Source organism: Furipterus horrens, unplaced genomic scaffold, assembly GCF_987537825.1.
Source record: "Furipterus horrens unplaced genomic scaffold, mFurHor1.1.pri manual_scaffold_1, whole genome shotgun sequence".
Taxonomy (NCBI): Eukaryota; Metazoa; Chordata; class Mammalia; order Chiroptera; family Furipteridae; genus Furipterus; species Furipterus horrens.
Genome location: NW_028327171.1, coordinates 55,619,374 through 55,646,217, shown reverse-complemented (window position 1 = coordinate 55,646,217; position 26,844 = coordinate 55,619,374). Strand labels below are relative to the sequence as shown.

At 37.8% G+C, this 26,844-nt stretch overlaps 1 protein-coding gene across 1 annotated transcript in view; it reads left to right on the top strand.

Annotated features, from left to right (window-relative positions):
- The window catches only part of SLC9A9 (solute carrier family 9 member A9), a 534,896-nt gene that overhangs the window by 127,356 nt on the left and 380,696 nt on the right, over positions 1–26,844 (top strand). Inside the window, exon 5 of the mRNA XM_090275635.1 lies at positions 6,739–6,854. Coding sequence (XP_090131761.1) covers positions 6,739–6,854 — 116 coding nt within the window. The remainder of the gene's footprint in view (positions 1–6,738; positions 6,855–26,844) is intronic.

Genomic DNA, 26,844 nt, shown 5'->3' with positions numbered 1-26,844 from the left:
CTGCCCAATGACAGATAGAAACCTTGAGAAGAATCAAGGTTCCACGGAATGTTGGCTGCATAGAGGAGGGTAGGAACCAGGGACAGAGAAAACTGTACGTGCGATGTGGTTGTCTTGGTGTTGGCTGTCGCAAACAAAATCTTTGAGTGGTCAAATGCCCTGACATAGAATTTTCCAACCTCAGCACACACTGATGACCCGGACAATGGACCTCCCTTCATTGCTTCCCTCCTCCTACCCCCATACCATTTCCTAACCAGCCTCCTCTTTTTCACACTTCAGTATAACATAATTGGATGCAACCTTCACCTTCCTCTAAAGCTTGTCTCCCTCCACCTCTTTGAGAGGAGAGAAGATTAAGGGCTGGAAAAATGCAGTCTGCATAGCTCCTTGTACAAGATATCTGACTTAGGAACTGGACAGGAGCTTACCTATCACTATAGTCAAGCTGAGTGGGGCTTCACCTGATCCCCATTTTTTAAATACCCGCAAGCCATCCTGACTATTTCATCTGTTTCTTCTCCTCAATTTTCAAGAAGCAGAGGGAACAAAGATGTGAGACTAGTGGGAAAAGTAGAAGGGACCTAAAGGGTCATCTAGCATTATGAGATCTGAGTACCTGCTTCAGCTACAACAGAGCCTACTGGCTTCCTGGACTTTCTGGGTGCTGAAGTGAGAGCCCTAAGTGGAGCCACAGCTCAGGCAGGACATGCCTTTCCCCCTCATCTGCAGCATGTGGCAGATGGCAGATGGTTCCCTGGATTGCCAAAGGAAGGATTTTGTTTGTCCATTGGGTTTTGTGCTGATCCAAGAACACACCACCTTCAGTAGGAAAGGTTTTTCATTCTGTAACAATAGATCAGTAGTTGGAACATCCAACATAGAGAAATAATATTGCTGGCAGTCTACTTACTTGGCTGTGTATTTCAGGTTCAGCAGATTTGCCACGTTCCTCTCAAAAGCCTTTCCTGAATCCCCAATGAAAGAGAGCTGCTCCTCTGTGACTTCAGTGCACATGACCTGCACCCCTCCTGGGGACACTTAGCACTTTCTATCACATGATCTGCTTACGTAGGTAAATTGTCTCTCCTTCCTGAGGGTGGAAATCATGCCTGATTTATCTTTACATTCCTCAGTAAAGGCTTTTATAATAATATGATAAATGTTAAAAACGGTGAGAAACAGTGGCAAATGAGGAAAATCATCCCTTTGACACCTCCAGGAACCCAGGCATTTACAGGCCTTTTGAGGCCCCTATAATTCTACCCAAAGTCAGACTCACCCCCTTGTACCACTAATCTTGACAAAGCAGAATTATCATTTTGGCACACCTGTTTGTGAGCCCCCATGAAATGTGAGCTGCTTCCAGCTCCTTCTTCATGTCTTTCTGACCAACTCAAGTTTCACCCCAATCCTCTTTCTCTGTTTGGAGGCAGACTGGCTCCTCTCACAGCCAAACTTAGAATATGTGGGTGTGTTGCCTATCTCAGTTTCCTCATTTTCCCTGGGCTCTCCATCCATTCTAATCCTGCTGCAACCCCACACTTGTAATGATACAAAAATAAATGGCCCTCTTGGCAACATTCAACTCTATTTATTATTCTCTTCTTTCTGCAACATTTATTCTCTTGACTCCTGTGACACTACTAGATTTCCACTCATGTATCTATTGACTGATTATTGGTATTTTCAGCTGCCTCATTGTCTCTTTCTCATCTTCAAATGCTGGCGTTCCCCAGGCCTCAATCATGGGCCCTCTGCCGCTTCATGTTCTCTTTAGACTTTCATCCACACCCAACACTGCAACAACATATACCACACTGTGTCTGCTCTCAAATCTATCTCCGGAACAGATCCCTGGCTTGGATCCAGATGTGTATACCCAACAGCCTCATCAGCTTCTCAATGTCAACATTTCTAAAATTGACCTTGTGATCTCTCCCATAAAATAAAGTCTCCCTTTAATGATCGCAACTGGCAGAAGTGTGCACATGTGCACTCTACTTCTCTCCAGAGAAATAAATAATTATATTAATGGAATAATAACTTATAAATTAGCTATTAAATGTCTGGCTATCCCAATAAAATGTAAACTCCCTGAGAGGAAGAGTTATGTGTATTGAGAAGCATCTGTTGAATGAATGAGTTAATTAATGCATGGGTGAATAAATAAATGAACTTGGCTAGCAGATCTTTCCAATCCCAACCAGCCCAGTGTTCAGAAATTGAGTTTTCTCATAGTAACAGAGAACAGATTGGTGGTTGCCAGAGACAGGGGGTTGGGATGGTTTAGAATACTGTGTTGTATATTTGAAAGTTTGTGAGAGAGAAGATCTTACAAGTTCTCACGACACACACACAAAGTTTTAACTCTGAAGTGATGAATGTGTTAACTAACCTTATGGTGATGATCATTTTGCAATCCATACATATATCGAATCATCACATCACATACTTCAAACTTACACAATGTTATATATCAATTATATTTTAATGAAGCTGAAAAAAGAGTTTATGAGTTCTCCAGTGGGTTATTGTTAGATTGACACTATCCATAAAGTGCAAACAAATAATTAGGGAACGATAACTTATCCAAAGGAAAATGTTTAGGTCCAGGAACCAGAAATCTAGATGGAGACTCCGGGTTTCACATTGCTCCCAGAGCCTGCTGGAGCTGGGCTTTCCACACTACAGAGTGAGCTCTGCACAGTGGCCTGTTTCACATGCTTTCAGGCAGGGATATGGCACTTCTGACAGGTAACGAGACTGGTCTACACAACTGTGTCCCTCAGCTGACAGCTTCCCTTGTTATTCCCAGCAATTCAAAAAACCGCCTTTTCTAGTAGATCTATTCATAGCTCGATCAAAGCTATTTTTTTTTAAGAAGATACATTCTTTAAAAAAAAAGTACTGAGAGAGGTTAAGGTGACATGTCTTAAAAATTATCCAAACAATTGAGCCTTCTGGAACTTTTTGTTTTGAAACATTTTTGCAACATGCCTTTAGGTGTAGAGCTTCAGTAGTGTGAAACAAGCTCATGAGATTTAAAATCAGTACATGCATCATAAACACTCCATAAAGTGAGTAGGTGGAGCATTGTGTTGGACATTTCCCCAAATTTCCCTTTACCCAATGCCTTCCATTAGCCAGAGTGACAGGACTGCCAAACTGGGATGTCCCACTCTTACGAGGCAGGTCATGGATTTCCATCTTTATCCCTCCACAGCAACAGCACTTTGCTTTCATAGAATAGCATCAAGTGGATTTATGTTGAAATCAGTGATATCAACAATTTTACTTTTTTTGAGGCAATTATGCTTCATTTCCCACCCCCTGAAACCTGGCTGTAACTCACCACAGACTGGCCCCTGGAAGACACCTCCCCAAGGTCCTGCATCTTCATGACACTGCTCGCACTGGACTTACTGATCTCCTCTCCCCCACTGAACCATGTCTTTCCTGTATTCTAAGCCATCTCAGACACTTCCTATGCAGTGCTGATGGAATATACCACTGTGAAAAAATGATGATTGCTATTGGATTCATTTTTTTTACATACAACACAATATACAGATGATGTATTATAGAATTGTACACCTGAAACCTATGTAATTTTATTAACCAATGTCACCCCAATAAATTCTGGTAACCAGCCAACCCTCCCAGAATAATTGTGAGTGAGCTGCCATGATTGAGACTTCTTGCACTTGCCTCTTCCTGGCAACCACTGCTGTGTCCCATGGCACAGTCTTTCTGACATGTTAATACCTTCAGCCCAGTTAAGACTCAATCTCCCCTATTAGAATCCACACTCTTCACAGCAATGTTGCATCTCTCAGCTCCAACCCACTGTGGCTTGTCTTAATAGGTCAACTCATAGAGTAGCATTATTTCCACCTTCTTAGGGATAATCCATTGCTGCTCCTGTTTACTGCCTACAGCAATCACCAAATGGGGGAGTTGTGAATATATTCTATGAGATAACATATAATGTAAAATATAGAACTGTTCATCTAGGGAATATGATGTGATAGTTAAAAGCCTTGGCGCTGAAGTCAAATCCCTACAGTTCAAAACAGGGTTTCAAAAGTTAATAGTAATTTGTCACCTTGAACAAATTACTTGATTACACTGTGTTCAGTTTTATCATCTGTAAAATACAAATAGTATCTACTTAATAGGATTGATGTATGGATTAAGTGAGTTAAAACATGCAGAAATGGAAATAAATAAGTAAATATAGGTAACTCCCATATAACACAGTTGTTAGGTTCCTAACAAATGCCGTGTTATGCAAATTCATGTTATATGAAACAAAGAACTAGTACAAAAAGAGGGGTTAGGTTCCAAAAATTAAAAAAAAAAAAACTATTATATTTTTATAATTAAGAGAAATATATTTATTAAAGCAATTTCCATAAAAGTATTACATATTAATATGAATTAAGTAATGTTTTCTTCGTCATTACTACTAAGCTCCGTTAACCAAATGCATTTTATTTTTGATAAGATTTCCTCATCCTCTGAACTTTCTTCAGCATTATCTTGATTTCTATGCTCTACTTTTTGCAAAGAAATCTGTTATTTTAGGTTGCTTGCTTTTAGCTGAGAAATTTTTATAAATTTCATTATACTTTGCTAAGCACTTTTGAAATTCTTTTAAACTTTGTGCTCCTTTCAGTGCAAGGATCTTCATTTAGGAAATATGACTAACTGTTCATCTAAGTCTAGGCCTTTCTTTATGCTTTTTAGAGTAAGCTGTTTAACTTCTTCATTTTCATTAGGGCTATTATCCCCTAAGTTATCTTGGCACATTCCAGATGTCATTTCCACCAGAATTGCTTCATCAGTTTCTTCTTCTACCAGTAATTCTTGGATATCCTCTACAGTCATATCATGTTAGAGCAAAATTGTGTTATAGAAGTACCATGTTATACGGGAGATACCTGTATTACCTATTTTGATCATTATTATTCGTCGTCGGCAGCCGTCCGTCTTGAGAGACGATGGTGTAGCTTCTTAAGAGTCTATCTGCACTGCCGAGAATGGCTGTGCAGTCCGACTGGGAGTGACACGGTGTCTGTCTCCTCCCATGTTGAATCGACATCTTACGATGACGCTGGAGTGTCCTCTCCAGTAAAGCTGAAGCTACAGAGCCTGGGCAGGGTGATATGGAGGGTCTGCTGTTGCCCATGCAGCAGACCCCCCCTCTCTTCGCAGCTGAAGGGTCCAAGGGAAAGGCGGAGTCAATACAGCTTGGCTTCAGGTGCGCCGCAGGAGTTGCCGGTGTTGACTACAACGTCAAACCGCCTTAGGGACTCCGGCTCCGGATTTTCTGTCGGGGTTTACTCCCTTAGCCTTTCCCCTGAAGAGGTATGCCGCAAGGCAGCGGAGGTTTTTTGGAGACAGAGTTTTCCTTCTCTGATGTGCCCTGACTGGAAGATCGAACCAGCGACACTTAGCTCGCAGGCCGACGCTCAATCCACTGAGCCAAACCAGCCAGGGCAACCGGTAATAATAATCTCTGAAAAATTTCTATGTGCCAGAAATCAAATGTGTTATCTCAGACAACCTTTAAAACAACTCTATGGCTACTATTATTGTCATCCATACTTCATGAATAAGGATATTGAAACTCATAAAATTTAGTAATGCCCTAAAATTTATATAGCTAATGAGTGGTAGAACCTGGTTTTAAATGAAAGTGTATATGAAATATTCTCTCACAGAGAAATTTTTCTTAACATAATTTGAAATATCTGCACTTTATTTGACATTATAATTTCTAATATCTTATTTCTGGTCTTCTGAGCCATGCTCAAAACCTTAGAACATTTTTAAGAAATGAACTTTAACTACATGTGAATATTTAAACATTCATTTATTTGACTGAGGATCTGGAGTTTCTAAGGTCTCTTACCATCACTTATAGTGATTTTCCTGTGGTCTAGTTCACCACTCTATTTCCTCTACTAAGATTTTAGCAAGATTCATCAGGTAACTAAATAATTAAGCACAATTGAAAAGTGATAGAGTTACAAATGATGACCAAAACAGACCATTGGCATTCTAAGGGGTAGGCTTGGTAAGCTTATAAACCTTGTAAGCTCATGGAAAAAACAACAACAGCAGCAAAAAACAGCTTTCCTTGCAAGATCAAAATGTAACCATTTCAGGATTCATTTTCAAGAATATGTTGAACTGACAGGTGCTCTAACATTGTGGAAGTGACCTGACACCAGCAGTAGGAGAGACTCATCTATCGTGAAGTATCTGGTTCACTGGGTGCCCTGTGAGCGGTCAATATCCTTCTCGTTGCAATTGACAGACTAGAACTTTAAACCTAGTTTAGACACCTCTGACAGACAAGACAATGAAAACTGAAAAGCAATCTATTTGCCAATGTCAAACCATCCACTGTATTTGTGAGCATGATATGCTATGCTGTATTTGACAGATTATTTTATATCCTTTAGATTTATCTTGCTTTTGTGAAACTATACTATAAAATATTCTGTTACCTTTTTCCAGAGAACAAGTTGTGATATTTGGTAAAAGTGTCTTTCATAGACAAGATATTTAGATATTGTACTGACAGCTAAAGGGTCTGGAAATTGGCAGAATGGTGTAATTGGTATATGATGCTTATTTGGAAAGCAATTAAATGTTAGCTATGATGGCATGGGTTTGCACAGGATTTAAGTTGATGTTTGAAAACAGTATTTTTCTCTTCAACAGGTTAATTATGTATGGCTTTGTGAAAGCTATGGTGTATGCTGGCCAGATGAAAAATGGAGACTTCCATTTCACTGACTGTTTGTTTTTTGGTGCACTGATGTCAGCTACAGATCCAGGTAATTTCTCAAACAATATGTTTTCTTTTTTTGTTAGAATCAAACATTTAAATGGAATGTTTCTCTAAGACCATCATCTGAGTCTATATAGTAATTTCTTATGCCTGTGGACTTGCAGTTGACATACCTGTTAGTGATTACAAAAGAGAAAGAAAGAAAGAAAAAGAAAAACAGGTGAATATTCTAATAAATTGTCTACTACCCTTCAGCAATGATCAAATATAGCCAATGTTTTAATCTATACCCACCTACATTTGCTTTTTTTGTCAACATTATTAGTTTGTACAGCAATTTGTACAAATTAAGACCCAAACAAGGGATACACATTACAAATGATTGATATGACTTATTGAGTGTCTTTTTATCTATATGTTCCTCCTCCATCTTCTTTTTGTTTGGTAATTTATTTGTTGGGGAAAAAAAGGGCAATTTATCTTCTGGTTGAATTGAATATGGTTCCTTATTTGTTCCTCTGTCCTCTGCATTTCTTGTAAACTGATGGTTAATTCTGGAGACTTAATCAGATTTGGTTTGGTTGTTTGTTTATTTTGGCAAGAACACTTTATAGGAGGGGCTGTGCATCTCCATAGCCTCAAACTGGGAAGTGCACAGTGATTATTGACCTGGCCGTCAGATGGATCCGCACAGTATTGAACTAACACTCCCACAAAGACCACCTGAACACACCTGTAGTGGAACAAGATGTATTTACCACATGTTGTAATGAGAGAGCATGCTCTCAGAGGGTGTTAGAGAGAACTGACTATAGGACTTGGGCGTATGTTTGGTGATTTTTAGGAAGGGTTTAAGAAGTTGGGTCTTTGCTCTGGAAGCAGAACTAATTGGGCATTGCAGAAAAGCATATCTAGAAGGAAGGAAGACTGGATTGAGCCTAAAGCTACAATTGGTGACAAAGTAGTGGCCCCTTATAGCCAGGATAAGGGGAGGTTTGGTCAGTTTTGTTCTTTGACAGTGCTCATCATGTGTTTCAGCATGATTACACAGTAGTCTTGTTTTTGTCTTGATCTATCGTGGCCACCAATGACCTTGTCTGATGTTGTTCTTTTAAGTTGTTTATGTTCAGCAGGAGGATACCAAGACCCAGCTGACAGTAGCAGGCCAGGTCTCCATTGTTGGGGCAGCTTTCTCTTTCTTAGAATGGTCCTCTTGCCAGCAGTATTGGCACCAGTTATAAAGGTAGCATCTCAGGCTCAACCCCAGGCCTACTGGATCAGATTCCAGAATTTAACAATATCCCCAAGTGATTAATATGCACTTAAAATTTTGAGAAGCTCTACATATTAAAGTCCCTCATTTTAGCTAATGGCTTTACTTCCCATCAATGTTTACTGCTCATTCCGGTATATTAGGGCTTATAAACTAGCAATATGCTAATTCTGTCCTACCTTTTGCATTTATTAGCTGGGACTCTCCTATAAAGAAGCAGTTTCTGTGATCAACCATTTGAACAAAAGAGCAGGATAAATGATTGATTCATTTCCTTTATTTACTAATTTTCAAAATAATGAGCACCCCTCACATATGACCAAGGAAAAATTTTTAAGTATTACATCAACACATGGGTTTTAACATAGTTAATATGTTTCAATCTATTGCTGTCATTATTCTTTTTGGTGACCAAAATTTTCCATCTTTGAAACTGGAAGCCTCTCCAAGTTTCTTCTGTATCCTTTTGTCATGACCCTAGTGGTCTTTCATAACTTTCTTGTTTTGTGGTGGGACTATGTACTTCAACCTTATCTTGTCTGTTTTCTCTACCCTGACTTAGAACTAGTCATTTCACCAAGAAGCCTTGTTTTTTTTTTCTACAGGGAAATATACACAGGTGGGCAAGAGTAGGTTTACAGTTGTGAGTATGTGAAACACAGAATTTATTCTTGCATTATTATTTATTAATTTTTGCAGTATTTTCCATACAACTAATTCTAAATGTACTTTTGCCCACTCTTGTATTTAGATCAAAATTTGAGCACTAGGGGTTTTCATTGCAACTGAATTGGTCATTGCTTCTAAATATTTTTGTTTTGTATGAACAATAATATTAGAAATTCACATTAATACTTATAGTTCAAATGTACTTCCTTGAATTATTGTTTGCATTTTAATTTTTTTGCCTAATCCTATTCTTCCTATTAAATTATTATAATTTCTTACTTGCTTAAATATATATGTTCAAGATTATAATATACGTATTTCTAAAATATTATTAAAAACTACTTAAGATTTCACTTAAAAAATACTTTTGGATATATTCCATTAGTGATAAACAGTTAAAAATTACCCCATTTTAAGAGTTCTTAAAATAATTCCTCTGTGTGGTTGAGTCACAAGTCAATATACAATAATGTTGATTTGTTTCATTTTTTCTTTTACATTTTGTTCTAAAATTAGATTAAATATCTATAAAATTCCTAAATAAAAACCACAGAACAAAAGAAGAAAACTCTAGATTCTATCCTGTCCCCTGTCCCCTAATTTTTCAATCATTTTGGCTGGTTTTTAGTTTACCCTTCTCATTTTAAATCTAAGCAAATACAGAAGCATGCATACCCTCTATGTTACTTCTTCACCTTACTGCTCTTAAGTTTACAGTATTTTGGAGAGTATTCCATAGCAGTACATGAGGATAAAGACCTTTCTCCCTCTCTTTTATTGCTGCAGTGTACTTTACAGTTTATTCAACCAGTCATGTGTTGATGGACATTTAGGTTCCTTGTTGTCTTTTGTGATTATGAATGGTGTTGCAATTAATAGCTTTTCACACTTGCCAGTGTTTCTTAGGAATAGCTTTCTAGAACAGATTAAAGGTAAATGCCTTTGTAATTTTCCCAGGTTTAAAATTCTCCCCATTTTGCCTTAACACCAACAACATATAACAGTACCTGTTCTTCATAGCCATGCCCATGCAGAATTCTGTCACAATTTTGGATACTTACCCATATAATAGGTAGGAATTTGTATCTCTTTGTAGCTTGACTGAGCACTTTCCTTTTTATGAGTAAGGTTGGACATTTGTTCATATGGTTAGGGGACATGTTTATAAGATGCCTTTTCTCAGTGGGGGTGTGGTTCTTTTACTTTGCAAGTTTTAGAAGCTCTTAATATATTAGGGATAGTAACCCTTTGTCTGGAATACGTTACAAATATTTTTCCTAGTTTTTATCTGTTTTATTTTGTTTATAGTATGAAGGAAGAAAAAAAATTAACACATGATGTTGACCTATTTCCTAGCAGAGGATGAAATGAAATAGTCTCAGATTTGGAACCTCTGGCATAGTTTAGAGAATCAGAGCCCCAGTGGGTGCACAGAGATAGAATGCTCCGTCTCCAGATCTGGGGATGACAGGTCACTAAGTCATCACTGGAAGATTTCACATTATACTCTCACAGCTCAGGGAAATGCAGAAGTCCCTCAGCAGCCACAGGAAACATGGGATTAAGAGAAAATATTTTCAAATCCATCAGTGATTTCTAGTTAGTTAGGGTTCTTTTCTGCCTTGTATGGCAGTTTGCTTGTTCATGGCCAGGTCCCGTTGCAGGTCACTTTTGAACAAGTATGTGTGTTGAAAGCATCACATCTATTGTTTCCTGCTCCGAGTGCTAAAGGCTGACTTTGTTGTGTTCTGTTGCATGAGGCAGCCAGCTCCAAATACAACTGAGTTCAAGCTTGTTCCTTCTTTAGCTGCTGCTATCCTTCTTTAGAGGTTATGTTTACTTGGCATGAAAACTGATTGAAATAGAAAAACAAATACAATTCAGTAAAATGGTTATTTATCTACATTGTGTCAAACAGCTGAGCTTAAACTGGATTTTTTTTAAATACAGAATTGACTCACAGCCATAAAGAGAACCCTGGGAGCCAAGTCCACTTTTCAAGTCTGGCACAGACCAGCTATGCAGCTCTAGGCACCACTTAGCCTCTCTAGATTTTATGGGTTCTTGGAAGTGGAAGATATTTGATCTCAACTCTTCCAACATTTAACAGATGAAGAAGCTGACTTTCAACACAGGGCCTTTGAGCCAGACATTCTGGAGTTCCAACCCAAATTCAGCAAAGGTTGGAGATGATCTCACACAGTGGAAACCCACACACAAATAAATACACTTAGCTCCCTTCATTGCCAGGGCGCTAATTGCTATATTAAAGCACACTGAACCTACTCCCTGCTAAATTGGTGCAATTTAAGATCTTCAACAATCTTAAAACACCTAGTTAATCTTATTCCACAATTACTCCTTATTCCCTAAATTATTGTGACTCACTAATTTATAAAAGAGAACCTATGCTCTTGAGGTCTGCTTTTTCTTGGTGTTCTTTAAATTAATGCTTTCCCATTTAGCCTTAGCTAATATAGCTAGGTGTTATTAAATCTTCATATTTTTCTTTTCTAGATAGACATTTAGACTTAAATCTAATTCTTCCTGCATGTTTCAGACTCTCCTCAGCCAATTTTTAGTTTTGTGCCAGTTGGGATGGTTGACTATAATTGGATTGATTTTATATTCTTCTTTTATCACTGTTGAAAATCTTGGTATTGATGTAAAGGTCATCAGCAGCACATAACAGGGAGTGGATGGCTAAACGGCTGAGCCCCCAAAGAAACCATGTATGGTAAATTGCAGGACAGGGAAAGAGAGAAGAACTTGGAGGTTTTGATCAATGAGCCAGCTCACCTCAGGTGTGTTTAGACAAGGAAATAGGAGGGTGAGGGAGGGGAGAAAAAAGATCCACAAAATGGCGATAGAGTAAAAGCCCAACTACTGGAGATATATGCTTTAGTTAATATCCCTCATTTTACAAATGACTGAAGTCTGTTAGGGAGCCCTCTGACCTCATGCTACCTCCTTGTCTCTGTCATCACTGACTTGGATCCCGGTTTGATAAATTTAGATCAAGATAATGATTTATATTAGTAAGTCTGAAATGTCCCTTTCTGTGGGATAGGTGAGATAAAGATAGAGGTCTTGCAGGTGTGTAAAGATACCTGGGAATCCCAGGGTAGCCCTGTCTGTTCCTGAAACACACCAGTCTTGTTGCTACCCCAGGGCATTCGTGGCTGTTGTTCGCCCTCCCTTATCTTCCTAAGGTCTTTGCTCAATTGTCATCTCAAAGAGACCTTCCCTAATTATGGATACAAAATGGCACCTCACCTCCCACTGCACAGTCACCCCCATATCAGGGTGCTTCTCATTTCCTTTCTTTGTCTGACATTCCTGTGTAGCACTGATCATTAGTATCTACTATTTAGTTCCTCATTCTTTTTTCCTATGAAGCAGGATCTTTTTATTTTTTACTCTTCTGCCCCTCATCTGTTCACTCTTATATTTCTAGTATCTACAACAGTAGGTTACCAATAAATACTTGTTAAATTAATGAATTAATAGATTTGTGGTAGAAACTGCTAAAGCAAAGTGTGCTGTGTGAAAGGGGATCTCTTTTCAACTATGGAATGTGAAGCAGTTGAGTATCCTGATCACCCTCCCGGCTAAGGAGGAGTCTCACGCCCCTGGGAGGGCAGTGACTGGAGGTGAGGGTGGAGATCCCTACACACAGCTCAAGTTCCAACACAGGGTCGAGTGGCAACATTGGGTTTTGTCCTCTGAAAAAGATATATTCAACCAAAACAAGATATGTGCCTTTCTTTTTGTCTGTGCAGCCAACATTACTTTCTTCCTGTTCACTAGGTGGACAGTGACTTGACACTTCCCAGAGGGTGCCAAGCCATGGACTAGAGACTTGCAGAAGCAGCTACAATAAGTAGTGCGGCTTTTTTTTTTCTTTAGGTTGGAGGATGTCCAGAATAGGAGCTTCATTCTGGAAAAGGAATAACTCAGCATATTACATTAAGTGTTAATCACCCAGAAGTTCCTATAAACTCATCCTGGTATTTACAGAGCTGACATTTCCTCCAAGATCCCAGGAAGCTACTCATTCAAGCACACGTGAGCTGTGCATTTTCTCACTTCATCTATTCCCCCGTTTCCTATTTGGATTAAAATGTCTTCATTTTATATGATGCAGCTGCATTAAGACTCAAATACAGCTGCACTATTTGGACTCCAGAAGTGTTCGTTCACTATTTAAAACTCGAAAATAAGTCTTACTTCATAGACTTGTCCTATTTTCTATCAAGAAAATTAATCCAGGTTGTCCTGATTTAAGTAACATGAAAAAGGGCTCACTGGAGTGTTGCCCCATCCAATATAGTGGCTATGAGTCACTGAGGCTGCTTGAAAAGTGGCAAGGCCAAGGTGATGGGCTGTAAGTATAAAATACACCCTAGATTTCAAGGACTTAATATGAAAAAAATATTATTGATAATTTTGTACTGATTACATTTTATTGATTAAATTATTTAATATTCAGTTAAATAAAATTTACTATTGAAATTAATTCTACTCAATTTTTAAAACCTTTTCAAATGTGGTTACTGGAACATTTTAAATTATGTATGTAGCTTTCATTATATGTTTTTTTGGATAATGCTGCTATAGAGCAATATAGATATGGAACTGCTGTAAGTCAAAAATATGACCTTTTTTCCAACTTTACTGAGATATTATTGTTCTATAACATATATACATTTAAGGTGTGCAATGTGATGATTTGATGCGAATACATGTTACATCATGATTACCACAATAAGGTTAGTTAGCACCTCTATCCTGCATATAATTACTTATCTTTAATGTGTAAAAAAATGTAGATACAAGATCTACTCTCTAACAACTTTCGAGTATCTAATACAGCATTGTTAACTATATTTACCAAGCTGTATCTTAGATCCCCAGAACTTACTCATCTTATAGCTGAAAGTTTGTGCCCCACTCCTAGTCCCTGACAACCACCATTCTGCTCTTTATTTCTATGAGTCAGCCTTTTGTAGATTTCACACAAAAATATGATCCTTAATGGAAACACACAACAATTTAAAATTGAGAAGAATTAAGCACAGACAGACTGCATTGCACAGATAATGACATTTGGTGAAAAAAGAGGCACTTTATTTGGCAGTATTAAACTATGTCTGAAATTTTCTTTCTAAAGTCTCTTTTCACAGTCTTATTTTTTCTGCTCCAGCACATAATTACCCATAAACTAATTTACACCCATGCTTCAGAAGCACAGAGAAATAAGAGTAAATATCTGTATGATTTATATATCATGTATGTGCCATTCAAAAACATAATTACTGCAACCTCTGACTTGAGAGAAGCAGATTAAACTCCTGTCCAGATGTCTCAATTGTGTTGCTTTCCATAGTAGAACATAAATAATAAGTTCTTTTGCCTGGCAGTCTCAGAGCGGGCTTTTTTTTTTTTTTTAATGTACATTACTGTTTTGTTTTATATAGCTTGTTAGAAATCCGAGAAAGTTGACATTTATTTTATGTTAGCCTTGTTTCACAGGATGTTGATGCATTTAATATCCTTAAATTGGGCAGACTCAGTATCAGAAATGAACAGTTACCTAAAAGTAGTAAATAAAGACTTGTGTAGCCAGTTAGGGAAATATACTCCACAATTTTTTTCATTAAGTTTAGAGTTTAAAAATCTAGTTGATGTAGGTTACTTCTCCAATTAAACAAGTCAAAATATACTTAATGCTTAACAGAATTTATTTATCATTATAAACATTAAATAGTATTTAATGACTATATCTAAGAAAGCATTTGCAGATGTCTCAAGAATATAAAAAGCCCATTAAATTTTGCAAAATGCATAATAAATATTTATTGAATAAATAGAATAGTCATTGAATATTGGTTGGGAACACTGTTCGTGATGTGGGATAAGCCTATGTTTAAATCCCCTTTTTTCTGACCCATTTGAGCCCGAGTTTCTTGATCTCTAAAATGAGGTTAATAAGATGAGGCTGCTGTTTTACCATCAGCAAGTGAGACTTGCACATTTTTGCTTGTTTTTCTGGTAATAGTAATGGATTTCCTGAATTTAAATACTTGCTTAGTGAAATGTTTTTTTGACCAACCCATTCATTTGTGAGTAGCTTTGTTTGAGTTGAAAATATAATATATACAATGTGGTAATTTTCCTTTGGATATAACACAAATATACTTTCATATTTATTTATTTATTATATTTATATTCATAGGTGGAAGATTTTGTAAAAGCAAATCTCAGACATTGCCATTTTATTTCTATGTATTTTTTATTCATCTTTATAATTATGGACATTATTCTTACATAACCATGAAAGCATTATCAAACCAGCAAAACTTTACATAATTCATTGGTATCATCAAATACCCATTCCACATTCAAATTTCTCTATTATTGCCTTTTTTAAAAATAACGTTCACACATAACAATCAGTTGTTATATCTCTTTTAGTCCAGAGCAGTGTTCCCTCCCATCTTTTCTAGTTGTGTTCTTGACTTGCTGTGAGGAAATGGAATCAGTTCTACATTTGTCTATTGGCCTATTTGTGGTGTTATTTCATTGTTCCTATATCCTCATACTTCTATAAGTGCCCATTATCTCAAAAAAGTCTTGATTAGGTTCAGGTTCACCTGTTTTTGCAAAAATATTGCATATAGAATGATGTGTAGATCATGTAGTATCATGTGTATCATGTGCATCAGAAGTCACACGTCCTCTGGGTGTTGACTTTTAGTGATGCTAAGTGTGATCAGTGGTCCAGGTGGTGACAGCCTGATTCTCCCTTGTGAGTTTTGCCATGAAACTTTATGTAATTGTTTCATTCATTGATGTTTATTGTCTGAACCTATTAGTTTTATTAAGATGGACAAAATGCAAAAAAATGAAACTAGATCACTCTCTCATACCATATATAAAACTAAATTCAAAATGGATTAAAGACCTAGATATAATATCTTAAACCATAAAACTCCTAGAATAAAACATAGGTAATAAACTATTTGAAATTAGTCTTAGTAATATCTTTTTGGATAGGTGCCCTGAGGCAAGGGAAGCAAAAGCAAAAATACACAAATGCAGTGTTGTAAAGTAAACAAATCTGCTCAACAAAGGACACTATCAACTAAATGAAAAGACAACCTATTGAATGTGGGAATATATTCAAAATGATATATCCAATAGGAGGTTGCTATGCTAAATATATTACAGACTTATACAAAGCAAAAACAAAGAAATAAACAATCAGACCAAAAAAATGGGCAGAGGACATGAAGAGCTATTTCTCTAAAGAAGACATACAGACGGCCAACAGACATGTGAAAAGATGCTCAACATTACTAATCATCAAGGAAATTCAAATGAAAATCACAATGAGATACCACTTTGCACAAGTCAGAATGGCTATTATCAAAAAGTCAACAAATAATTGTTGGAAAAGATGTGGAGAAAAGGGAACCCTTGTGAACTATTGCTGGGACTGCAAATTTGTGCAGCCACTATAGAAAATAGTACGGAGGTTCCTCAAAAAAGTAAAGATAGAACTACCGTATTATTCAGCAATCCCAGTTCTAGGTATTTATCTGAAGAAATTAAAAACATTAATTAGAAAAAAATGTATGCACCCTTATATTCATTGCAGCATTATTTACACCAGCCAAGACATGAAAGCAGTCTAGGTGTCCATTGATACATGAATGGATAAAGAAGATGTAATATATATGTATATATAGATTCACACACATATATACACATATATATACATATATGCATACATACATAAGTATATATTTAATATTACTCATCAATAAAAAAGAAATCTTGCCATTTGCGACAACATGGATGCACCTAAGGGTATTATGCTAAGTGAAATAAGTCAGACAAAGAAATACAAATATTGCATAATTTCATTTATATTGGACATTAAAAAAATCAAAACAAATGAACAAATAAAATGAAAAATAAAGAACAATCTGAGAAACAAAGATCAAACTGATGGTGTTATATCTTTGCATGGTGAGAAATGGTTACTAGACTTAGTGTGGGGATCACATCACAAGATATATAAATGTTGAATCACTATTTTGTGCACTTGAAATTAATGTAATATTGTGTGCAAAATATACTGTATTTAAAAAAGAAGTATTCCTTTGATATCTCTCCAAGACTTTTTTCTTCAAATAATTTAGGACAAAAATAAAGCAAATGACATATTTTTTAAAAAATTGACAGGTGGTGATTTTTTTCCTAGTACTATCACTTTTCCAAATTATTAGCTAGAATTATTTTTGCAATAAAATCATCATATATTACTACTCTAAAACACTCCTTATATCATTTAAAAGGAATGTGCAGATTTTATCTGGATCCTTGTTCAAATAAAGAAGCTATAAACAAATTTATACTTTTTAAATTTACATAGTTATTTTAATCCTCACCCGAGGATATGTTTATTGATTTAGAGAGAGAGGAAGAGAGAGAGAAGTAGAGACAGGCAGACAGAAAGACAGACAGGGACATCAATGTGAGAGGGAGACATCAATCAATTGCCTCCTGTACATGCCTCAACCAGGAATAAAACAAGCAACCACGGCATGTGGGAATTGAACCCACAACCTTTCAGTGCAGGGGACAACACTCCAACCAACTGAGCCACCCGGCCAAGGCAACAAATTTCCATTTTAATTATAGCCCCAATGGCTTCATCGCACCTGAAATATTAATAATTATTTTGTGGCAGGCAAAATAATGGTCCTCCAAAAGTGTCAGATCCTAATATCCAGAACTTGAAAATATGTTTCTTTACATTGCAATAAGGGCCTTTGCAGAGGTGGTTAAGGACTTTGCAGTGTGGATATTACTTTGTATTATCTCGGAGGACTCAGTCTTATCACAATCACACGGGGCCCTAAAAGCTGGGAACCTTTTGGGCTGCGATCAGGGAAAGATGTGACTATGAGCAAAAGACACAGAGAGTTATAATTTTGCTGGGTTGGCAATGGGCAAGAAGTAACCTTGAACCAGGATATGTGGATGCCCTTCTACAAGCTAGAAAGGACAAGGAAACTGACTCTCTTCTAGAGCCTTCAGAAGGGAATACAGCCCTGACATAACCTTGATTGTATCCCAGTGAGATTAATATCAGACTTCTGACCTCTAAACTATAAGGTAACACATTGTGTTGCTTTGATCCACTTAGTTTTTGCTCATATGTTATAGCAACAATAGGAAACTAATGTAATTTTTAAGTTTTATCAAATATAGTTAGATTTAAATTGTCTCATAAAATTTTTTTTAGCTGCTCTTTTTGACCAAGAGCCAAACAATGTCTGTACATTACTGTTAGATGGTATAAGGAGGGTTAAAATAACAAAATTGTATGATATTTTTACAAAAAGAGACTTTGACTCTTTAATCTAACAACTTTATTCTACCAAAAAAATAAAAATAAAATCAAACTAAGGTATAGAGGTGAGTGAATGAAAACGTAGTAACTTTAGCTTGGCTTCCTTGCCTGCTGTGGTCTGACTTTCTGTTGGATGCCTACATGCCACTAAGCACTGGTGCAGCCTCCACCTGCAGTCCCCAGGGAAAAAAAGGGGCACTGAGCTTTCCCTGCATGAGTAGCATGAGAAAGCATCTGGATACGTTTCAGAGATGCGTATAAAAAGAGACTAGAAAGCTATGAATTCTCACAAAATGTTTAAGTCATAGAAATCTGTGGATCTTGGTGATGGGAAGAGGGCAACAGGTTGACCTGCTTGACCTTGCATGAGTGAACTTGGTCTCCTTGATTACTGGGTAAGACGACCCCCTCCAGGTGCCTGAAGGGTAGCTCACCTGCTCCTGTACTTGCTTACCACTTGTCACTTAGAGTACTGGAATCCTGGAGGGGAGTCCAACAGTCTAAAGCCCCAATAAGCAACAAAGAAACATAAAGCACAATAGGACTTGCCAGCAGCCTAAGAAAGGAAGATCAGTTAGGACAAACAGAACACACACAGAAACACACACACAGCATACATTTCTGTAGTCAGAAGACAATTTGAACAAGCTTTTGAGAAATCATAGGAGAATCAGGGCAGATAAAATTTAGATGAGTTAAAGAAAAGGATGGTGCCATCATGACTTGCCCTCAACAACAGATAATCTCCTGTCCCAAATGTCAATAGTGCCCAGATGAAGAAACACTTATTAGCCAGTTGCTCAGGTCAAGGTTAGACCCTTAGGGAGAAACAACAATGGCAATCCAGCAGCCCCAGGGGTTGTAGGGAAAATGGTGACAAGATTTTCCTCTCCATACACCTGGATCTCTTGCACTACCCTGACATCACCCCGTGAACACCTGTCCAAGTGTCTAGCCAATTGTGTATAGTTTGTGTGGGAAGAAGCTGAGCAATAATTACTCCATGCAGATTTAAGTGAGCCAAAAGATGGAGCTTAAACATTTTCTTTCTAATTTGCCTTTTCGCAGCTGTGTGCAGCTGCCCTTTGCTGGGGGCTGCAGCACCTGTCCCACTTTCTGTGCCCCCTGGGGTAAGCAGCAATCCAAAATAGCCTGCCTTCTTTCTGGAACGTTCTCATGGCTTTCATGGGTGTCATTGCTCTTTTTGTCAGTTCCGATTCCTTTTTTCTCCTTACACCTTCTGTTACTAATTTTGGAGAGGAAGCCAGTGGCCTATGTCAGCTCACCATCTTGGTGATGGGAAAAATGCCACTTTTCTCCAAATTAATATAAAATCTTAATGAAATTCCTATGAAAGCCTAACACTACAAAAAAAGAAGCTGGATAAAATTACCTTAAGGTTTATAAAGTAGAATACAAGCATGAGGGGAACTGCTTAATCAGATACAAAAATATACTATTAAACCATCAGGATCAAATCAATACAGTATTGACCTAGGACTAATGAAACCAGTGGAAAAAAAAAAAAAATCAGAGGATCCAGAAACAGAACCCAGTATAATTGAGAATTTGAAAGAGGTGATATTTCAATTCATTGGGAAAGGGATGGTTTATTTAACAAATGGTACTTGCACAACTTGCCCAGCTATCCATTTAGAAGATGATAAAATTGCAAACTTAGTGTGTGTGTGTGTGTGTGTGTGTGTGTGTGTGTATTAAAATGTAAGTGAATAAAAAGTAAAATAACTCTGGCTTAAGATATGGAAATTCTTCTTAACAAAAAACAGAAAACCAGACTCTATAAAGAACAAGTATATTTGACTTTATAAAAATAACATTTTTAAATGAAAAGAGATACCATAAACAAAGTCAATAAACACAACACATTGGGGGGAAAGCATTTAAATATAGTGGACACTGTATTAGTGTTTTTCTAATATACAAAGAATACTTAAAGAACAATCTGGCAATAAATAACAGAAAAATAGGCAAATACTATGAAGAGGCAATTTATAGAACAGCAAATATGCTTGGGTTACAAATGTGAAAAGTTGTTCAAACTCACCAGAAGTCATAGAAACAGAAAATAAGGTAACAATATATCATTTTACCCCTAGTAGTTTGGCAACAATTTTAATACCAAGTAATAGTCATTGCTGGCAGGGAGGCAGGAGAAAGTGGACTCTTACACACTTTTAGTGGAAATTTAAGTCATTCACAGAACTTTGGAAAGCGATTTGGCAACAGCTATTAGAATTTAAAATACATAACCCCTTTGGATTCCACTATCTGACTCCTGACAGGCTGTTCCACACAAGTGAAAATACTGGTTCTGACGATCTTGTGGGCTAGAATGGCCAGGATATTTATTGCAACTTTTTTTTTAAGTGAAGAGGGGAAAAAATAAAAAAACAAGAAAAACAGTCAAGTGAATCATATCAATAAGGGAACTGTTGGATAGGTTGTATCCACAGATCATATAGCCTTAAGGAGAATAAATTAGTGCATTGTTGGCTATGTAAAGCAAGATGCAGAGAAGTATAAAATATGATTCAAAATTTTTAAAACAGTGGACACTGTCATGTATTTAGGTAAAGATAACTGACCCCCACGCCTGTGTTCGTGTGTGTATATATGTATACAAAGCCAGACTCATGGAGTATAACCTCAGAAACTGCTGTTTTCTTCCAGTGCTCCTTGAAAAGTATTCAGTGGGGTTCCTTTTCCATGTGCTGGAATAAAACTTTGGTCTTTAACTTGCAAATCATAGTCTCAACTTAGCAGTAGACATGCCCAATCCCATGTAATATTGTAAGTTTCCAGTTTAATTTAAGACACTGCCCCCACCTGCCTTAGCCTGTTGGAAGCAGGCTGCCTGCCTTAGGGAGAACAGGAATGGGTGGGGTCTTCTCTCTTCCTCATGGGACTCATCCACTCCTAGCTTACTGTGGTTTCTGACTTCTACAAGATGGGTGCAAAGATGAAGTGAAGAGATTTTTTTAAAAATTTGATTGATAATAAGCCATCATCAGAGCAGCAGGACAGCCACAGCTCATTAGATTTCTCAGGTGAGAGTCAAACAGGATCTCACTTCTTCACCCAAACTTCAGGTGTCACATCACAAACTCTGATGGTATAGATGAAGTCCTTTCCATAGGCTTGAGATGGGGGTTAAACACCTCTATCCCCACCCCACCCCCATATGGGAGTATGAGACTCACTACTCACAAGTAGCAAAAAGACTCCCTTAGCAAATGTTAATCTCAAGACTAGAGTCTACAGACCCTTTCACCTTCTCAATGTACCTGAGAGGTTTAAGGGAGTCATGTAACTGGTTTTTGAATAAGTACTTTAAAATTGTGCCTCTCGCTATGGAAAAGGTTACTTTTTCTTTGTTCCTAAGTTTAAACTTCTGTTTTAACACTTGTGTGTGTGTGTGTGTGTGTGTGTGGTTATTATATAGAGAATTTTAGTATAAAGAGATTTTAGGGGACATATTAACCTCAGCCAAGAAACATCGGTGCTGAGCCTACTTCACTCTCTATAATTCACCTCCTTGACTCGGAAATGCAAATATTTCACTCCTCAATTCATATGTGCTTCAGGTCTCCGGATGAACATCATTAGCATCTAATGATCACTGGTTAGAACTGCAGCTTTGGACCCCAACCTGGACCTACTGAATCACAGTCTCTGATGGAAAACTCCCAAGATTGTAATTAGGTTACTTGGGAGGAGGGGAAGATATGAGTTCAGGAAAGAAAAGCATGGGGAAAAGGGAGACATGCTAATAAAAAGGCCAGGATAGTGGGAGGGAAAATATTTAAAACAAAGCAAATGCACTTCCTATCAAGATGGTGGCATGGGTAAACATGGTACTCTCATCCTCCTATGACCACATCAGGATTACAATTAAGCTACAGAAAAACCATTATTCAGAACGGCTTGAAATCTGGCTGGACAGAATTCTTACAACTAAGGCAATAAAGAAGAAGCCACATCAAGACTGGTGGGAGGGATAGAGATGTGTAAAGGGCTGGTCTCACACTCATGTCTGGTGGAAAAAACTTGGGAGGGATATCTTGGCTGTGGAGGAACCCCTGAGGAGCGAGGGGTTGCAGCCCCACACCAGGCCCCCAGCCCAGGGTTCCAGTGCCATGAAAGAAATCCCCATAACTTCTGGCTATAAAACCAGCAGGGATTGAGGCTGAAGAAGCTGGAGGGCTTATGGAGACCCAGACAGTTCCTCTTAAAGGGCCCACTCACTTGGACTCACTCCGTCTGAGCTCCAGTGTAGGGACAGCAACTTGAAAAGCATCAGGAACATATGGAGAGGAATTGAACTGTCCAACATCTGGGTGAGAGCTCTGGGGGACAGCTTTCCACCAGACAGAAGTGCTGGCTGTAGCCATTATTCTTTTTCTGAGCCTCCCCCTGACAGAGCCAGCAGGAGTGTACCATATCTGAGTTTCCATCAACCTAATTCAAATTGTTTGCCTCAGGTAAGTGATTCCCTGAAGCCCACCCCACCTAACTTTTAGGCCCACCCAAGCTACTTCCAGTGGCTTTTCTGTACAAATGGCCTATCTTGGTTCATGCTTCAGACTTGTGTAAAATCTCTCAAAGAAGCAGCATCTGGCCTCAGCATGTCCTGTACCTCTTGCTAAGTGGCCCCAAGCCTGGCACTAGTGGCAGCTTGCCTAACTTCACAGCTTGGCCTCGCCTGGGCATCTCTAAGCCCAGCACAAGCAGTTGCCATGTGCAGATCACTCTATAACTCATGCCAGGTGACACCTGGCAGAAAACAGATGGTGGCTGACTTTGGCCTACACCTCCTAGGGTTCCCCAGAGCCAGCACATCCAATGGACAGCTTCAGACTATACCGAAGCACCACCAAACCACCCCCACAACTGACATATACAAGGGGTGAACTCAGCAGGCACCAGAGCCCCAGTGAGGTAAGTCCTGCTCTGTGGAGTAGACCTTGCATAGCTGATCCTCCATGGTGGTTGCAGCTAGTCTCTGCAACCTATTGGCTTGGGTGTAATTCCCTCCCGTTGATGTGCCAACATCGATCAAGGCTCAACTGCAAGAGGAGGATATGCATAGCCCACATGTGGGGAGGAGAGGTTGTTGAACCTGGAGTGCACAGTTTTGGTGTTTAAGGAAGCTATGCCACTGGGCCCTACAGGACACCTACTACATTAGGCCACTCTACCAAACCCAGGAGACAGCTCTTCCTAATACATAGAAAAAAACACAGGAAGGCTGCCCTAATGAGAAGACAAAGAAATACATCCCAAATGAAGAACAGAATAAGCTCCAGAAAAAGAACTAAAGAAAATGGAGACAGGCAATCTACTAGATGCAGAGATCAGAACACTGCTTATAAAGATGCTCAATATACTTAGGGGAAAAGTAGATGAACTTACTGAGAACTTCAAAAGAGATAGGAAACAGAAAAACAGAACTAGAAAACATAAAAAAGAATCAGTCAGAAATGAAGAATACATTAATTGAAATTAAGAATAAATTACAGGGAAGCAACAGTGCAGTAGATGAGGCAGAGAATCAAATCAGAGATTTAAAAGATAAGGAAGAAGAAAATAACCAATTAGAACAGCAAAAGGAGAAGGGAATCCAAAAATATGAGAATAGTAAAAGGCACCTCTGGGACAACTTCAAGCATATCAACATTCACATCACGGAGGTGCCAGAAGGAGAAGACAGAGAGCAAGGAATTTAAACCTATGTTGAAAAATACTGATGGAAAATTTTCCTAACCTGATGAAGGAAATAGACATTCAAGTCCAGGAAATGCAGAGTCCTAAACAAGATGAACCCAAAGATACCCACATCAAGGCACAACATAATTCAAGTGCAAAGGGTTAAAGACAAAGAGAGAATCTTAAATGCAGCAAGAAAAAAGCAGTTAGTTACTTACAAGGGAGATCCTTTAAGACTCTGAGCTGATTTCTCAACAGAAACTTTGTAAGCTGGAAGGGATTGGCAAGAAGTATTCAAAGTGATGAAAAACAGGGACCTATAACCAAGATTACGCTATCCAGCAAAGCTGTCGTTTGGAATGAAAGGGTGGATAAAGAACCTCCCAGACAAGTAAAAGCTAAAGAAGTTCATCATTACCAAATCAGTATTACATGAAATGTTAAAGGATCTTCTTTAGGAAGAAGAAGAAGGGGAAAAAAAGATAAACTATATGAGCAATAAAGTGGCAATAATTACATATCTATCCACAATTTAATCTTAAAGTAAACACACAAACAGAACAGAAACAGACTCATTGATACAGAGAACATTTTGATGGTTGCCATATGGGAGGGTGGTTGGGAGGATTTGTGAAAAAGATGAAGGGATTAAGAAGTGCAGATTGGTAGCTAAGGGGAAATAAAGTACAGCACAAGGAACATAGTCAATATTATTCTAATAACTATATATGGTGTCAGATGGGTATGAGGTTTATCCTCAGGGTGATCACTTAATAATTTACATAATGTCTAATCACTAGGTTTTACACTTGAAACTAAATGACATTGTATGTCAACTATAATTGAAAATAAAAATTATTTAAAGTAAAAAATAAATCAATAAATAAAGCAAACAATGAGTATGTACAATGTGATAACATTTATGTGTTTATATGGAGGAAGCACTTCTATGTCTGTAAAATAGAAAGCTTCAAAATGTCATAGAAGTAATAAAATTAACCAGTCATTTCTTAAATACATGTTAGTAAAACACTGTGAACTATGACATGATCTTAAAGGAAAATCTTCAAATGTGATATTGTGCATGTCAAAAAGTAAAAATTAAAAAGAAAAATCAATGACTTCATGCATCACATCTAAGTCACCACCTTGACGTGCTTAGGCAGCTAAGTGTGCTAAGAATCCTCAGTGCTTGATGATGCATGAGCTCTGCATGTTGGTTTTCGGACGGCAACTACTAGCTCATGCTAATTGAATTTTTAAAAATTCACTGGCATTATCTTGTCTGGAGCCTAAATTAAACGCATGGATGATAATTCTTTTATTGAAATTAGAAGCCAAGAGGAATATAGATACAAAGTCAAAGTCTCTGCTTGTCTACTTTGCTAATGCTGAGTCCAACTAGCCTCTGCTTGACAAGTGTTACAGAACTATATTATTGTTACTATTGCCAGTTGGGAGATCTGAGATCTAGTATAGTTCCCACTACTGACTCACAGGGTAAATCGGATAGTACTTAACCTGTCTAGGCTTAGTTTACTCACATATTCCTAGAGGAAGTGGTTGATTGCTGAGCAGGAAGTGGAAGCTTCCTGCTGTATGTTAGTGGTTCTCCAACTTGCAGATACATAAAGCTCACTTGGCAAGTCTGTTAAAATCCAATTACTTGGCTCCACCTTCAGAGACTATGATTCAGTAGGTCTGGGTTAGGGTCCCAAGCTGCAGGTCTAACCAGTGTGCAGCTGATGCTAAGATGCTCATCCAGAGACCTGAAGCCAATAAGAATTGAAGAGTGAAATATTTGCATTTCCAAGTAAAGGTGGTGAATTATAGAGAGTGAAGTAGGCTCAGCACTGATGTTTTTAGGTTGAGTTAAATATCGGTTCAGTCACTTGTTTTTAGCATAATTGTAATAAAGATGCATTTCCCCCAGCATGTGTTCCTTCCTTAAAGACTGTGAACTGAAGAAGTCCTATTTCCCAGGATGCTGCAGAAGAGCAGAGAGTGTTGCTATGAAATCTCTGAGACTTCCAACTCTAGTGATCGCTCTCCTGAGAGGCCACCTCCTGGGTGCTCCCTGGCTGTCTTTCTCAGCACGTGCTACCTAAAGTTACCACTAGGTGTCACTCTAACTCTGGGGCAAATTGGACCCACGGGCAGGTTGAACTAGGGCCCCCAGGACTATATCCCCCGATCCTATATTTGTGGTTAAAGCATTTAAGAGAGCTCCCAGGAAAGTCTCTGCATAAAAGAATCACAGTTAGAGATGGATCATAAACTTTCAATCCCAAGAGGAACTGCCACTAAAAATAAAATAGGCAAGTGACAAGGTAGGAGAGTTACCTAAAAATGAGGTCAAGACAGGGCCTTCCATTGTCCAGAGCATCCTAGATATTAGTGTCTGTTCATTAAGGCAAGATTAGTGTCACCGGTGAACAGGGCACCACATTTTAGTGCTTTAACTTTTCTAAACCTCACTTTCTACATCCTTAAAACAGATAGTGTGAAAACAAAACACATCAGAAATCAAGGTATCTTGCATTTATTTACAGAATTGCTGTAAGATCAAGTGAAATGCTATATAGGAAATTATTTGTAAATTGCTAAGCATTCACAAATAAAATATTATTCACAGTGAACTTTATTGAACTTCACTATCATAACATTCTTCTTCGTTTATAATTGAGCATAAAATTGCCAGATATCCATTCTCTTTTTTAAGTAGCCATGATGAAATCATTGTTTCCTCTTCATATTTCTTTACTTGCCCAACAACTTCCATGGTAAATAACAAATGTAAAGAGATTAAAAAATATTCAGTGATATTTATCCTCATATAGATTCTCTTCTTTTTGTAATATCTGTTGTATATTTAAGTATTTAAAATTGGGGGTAGTTTTTCTATGCTTCCAGATACTGCATTAGAAAATGTAGTATAAA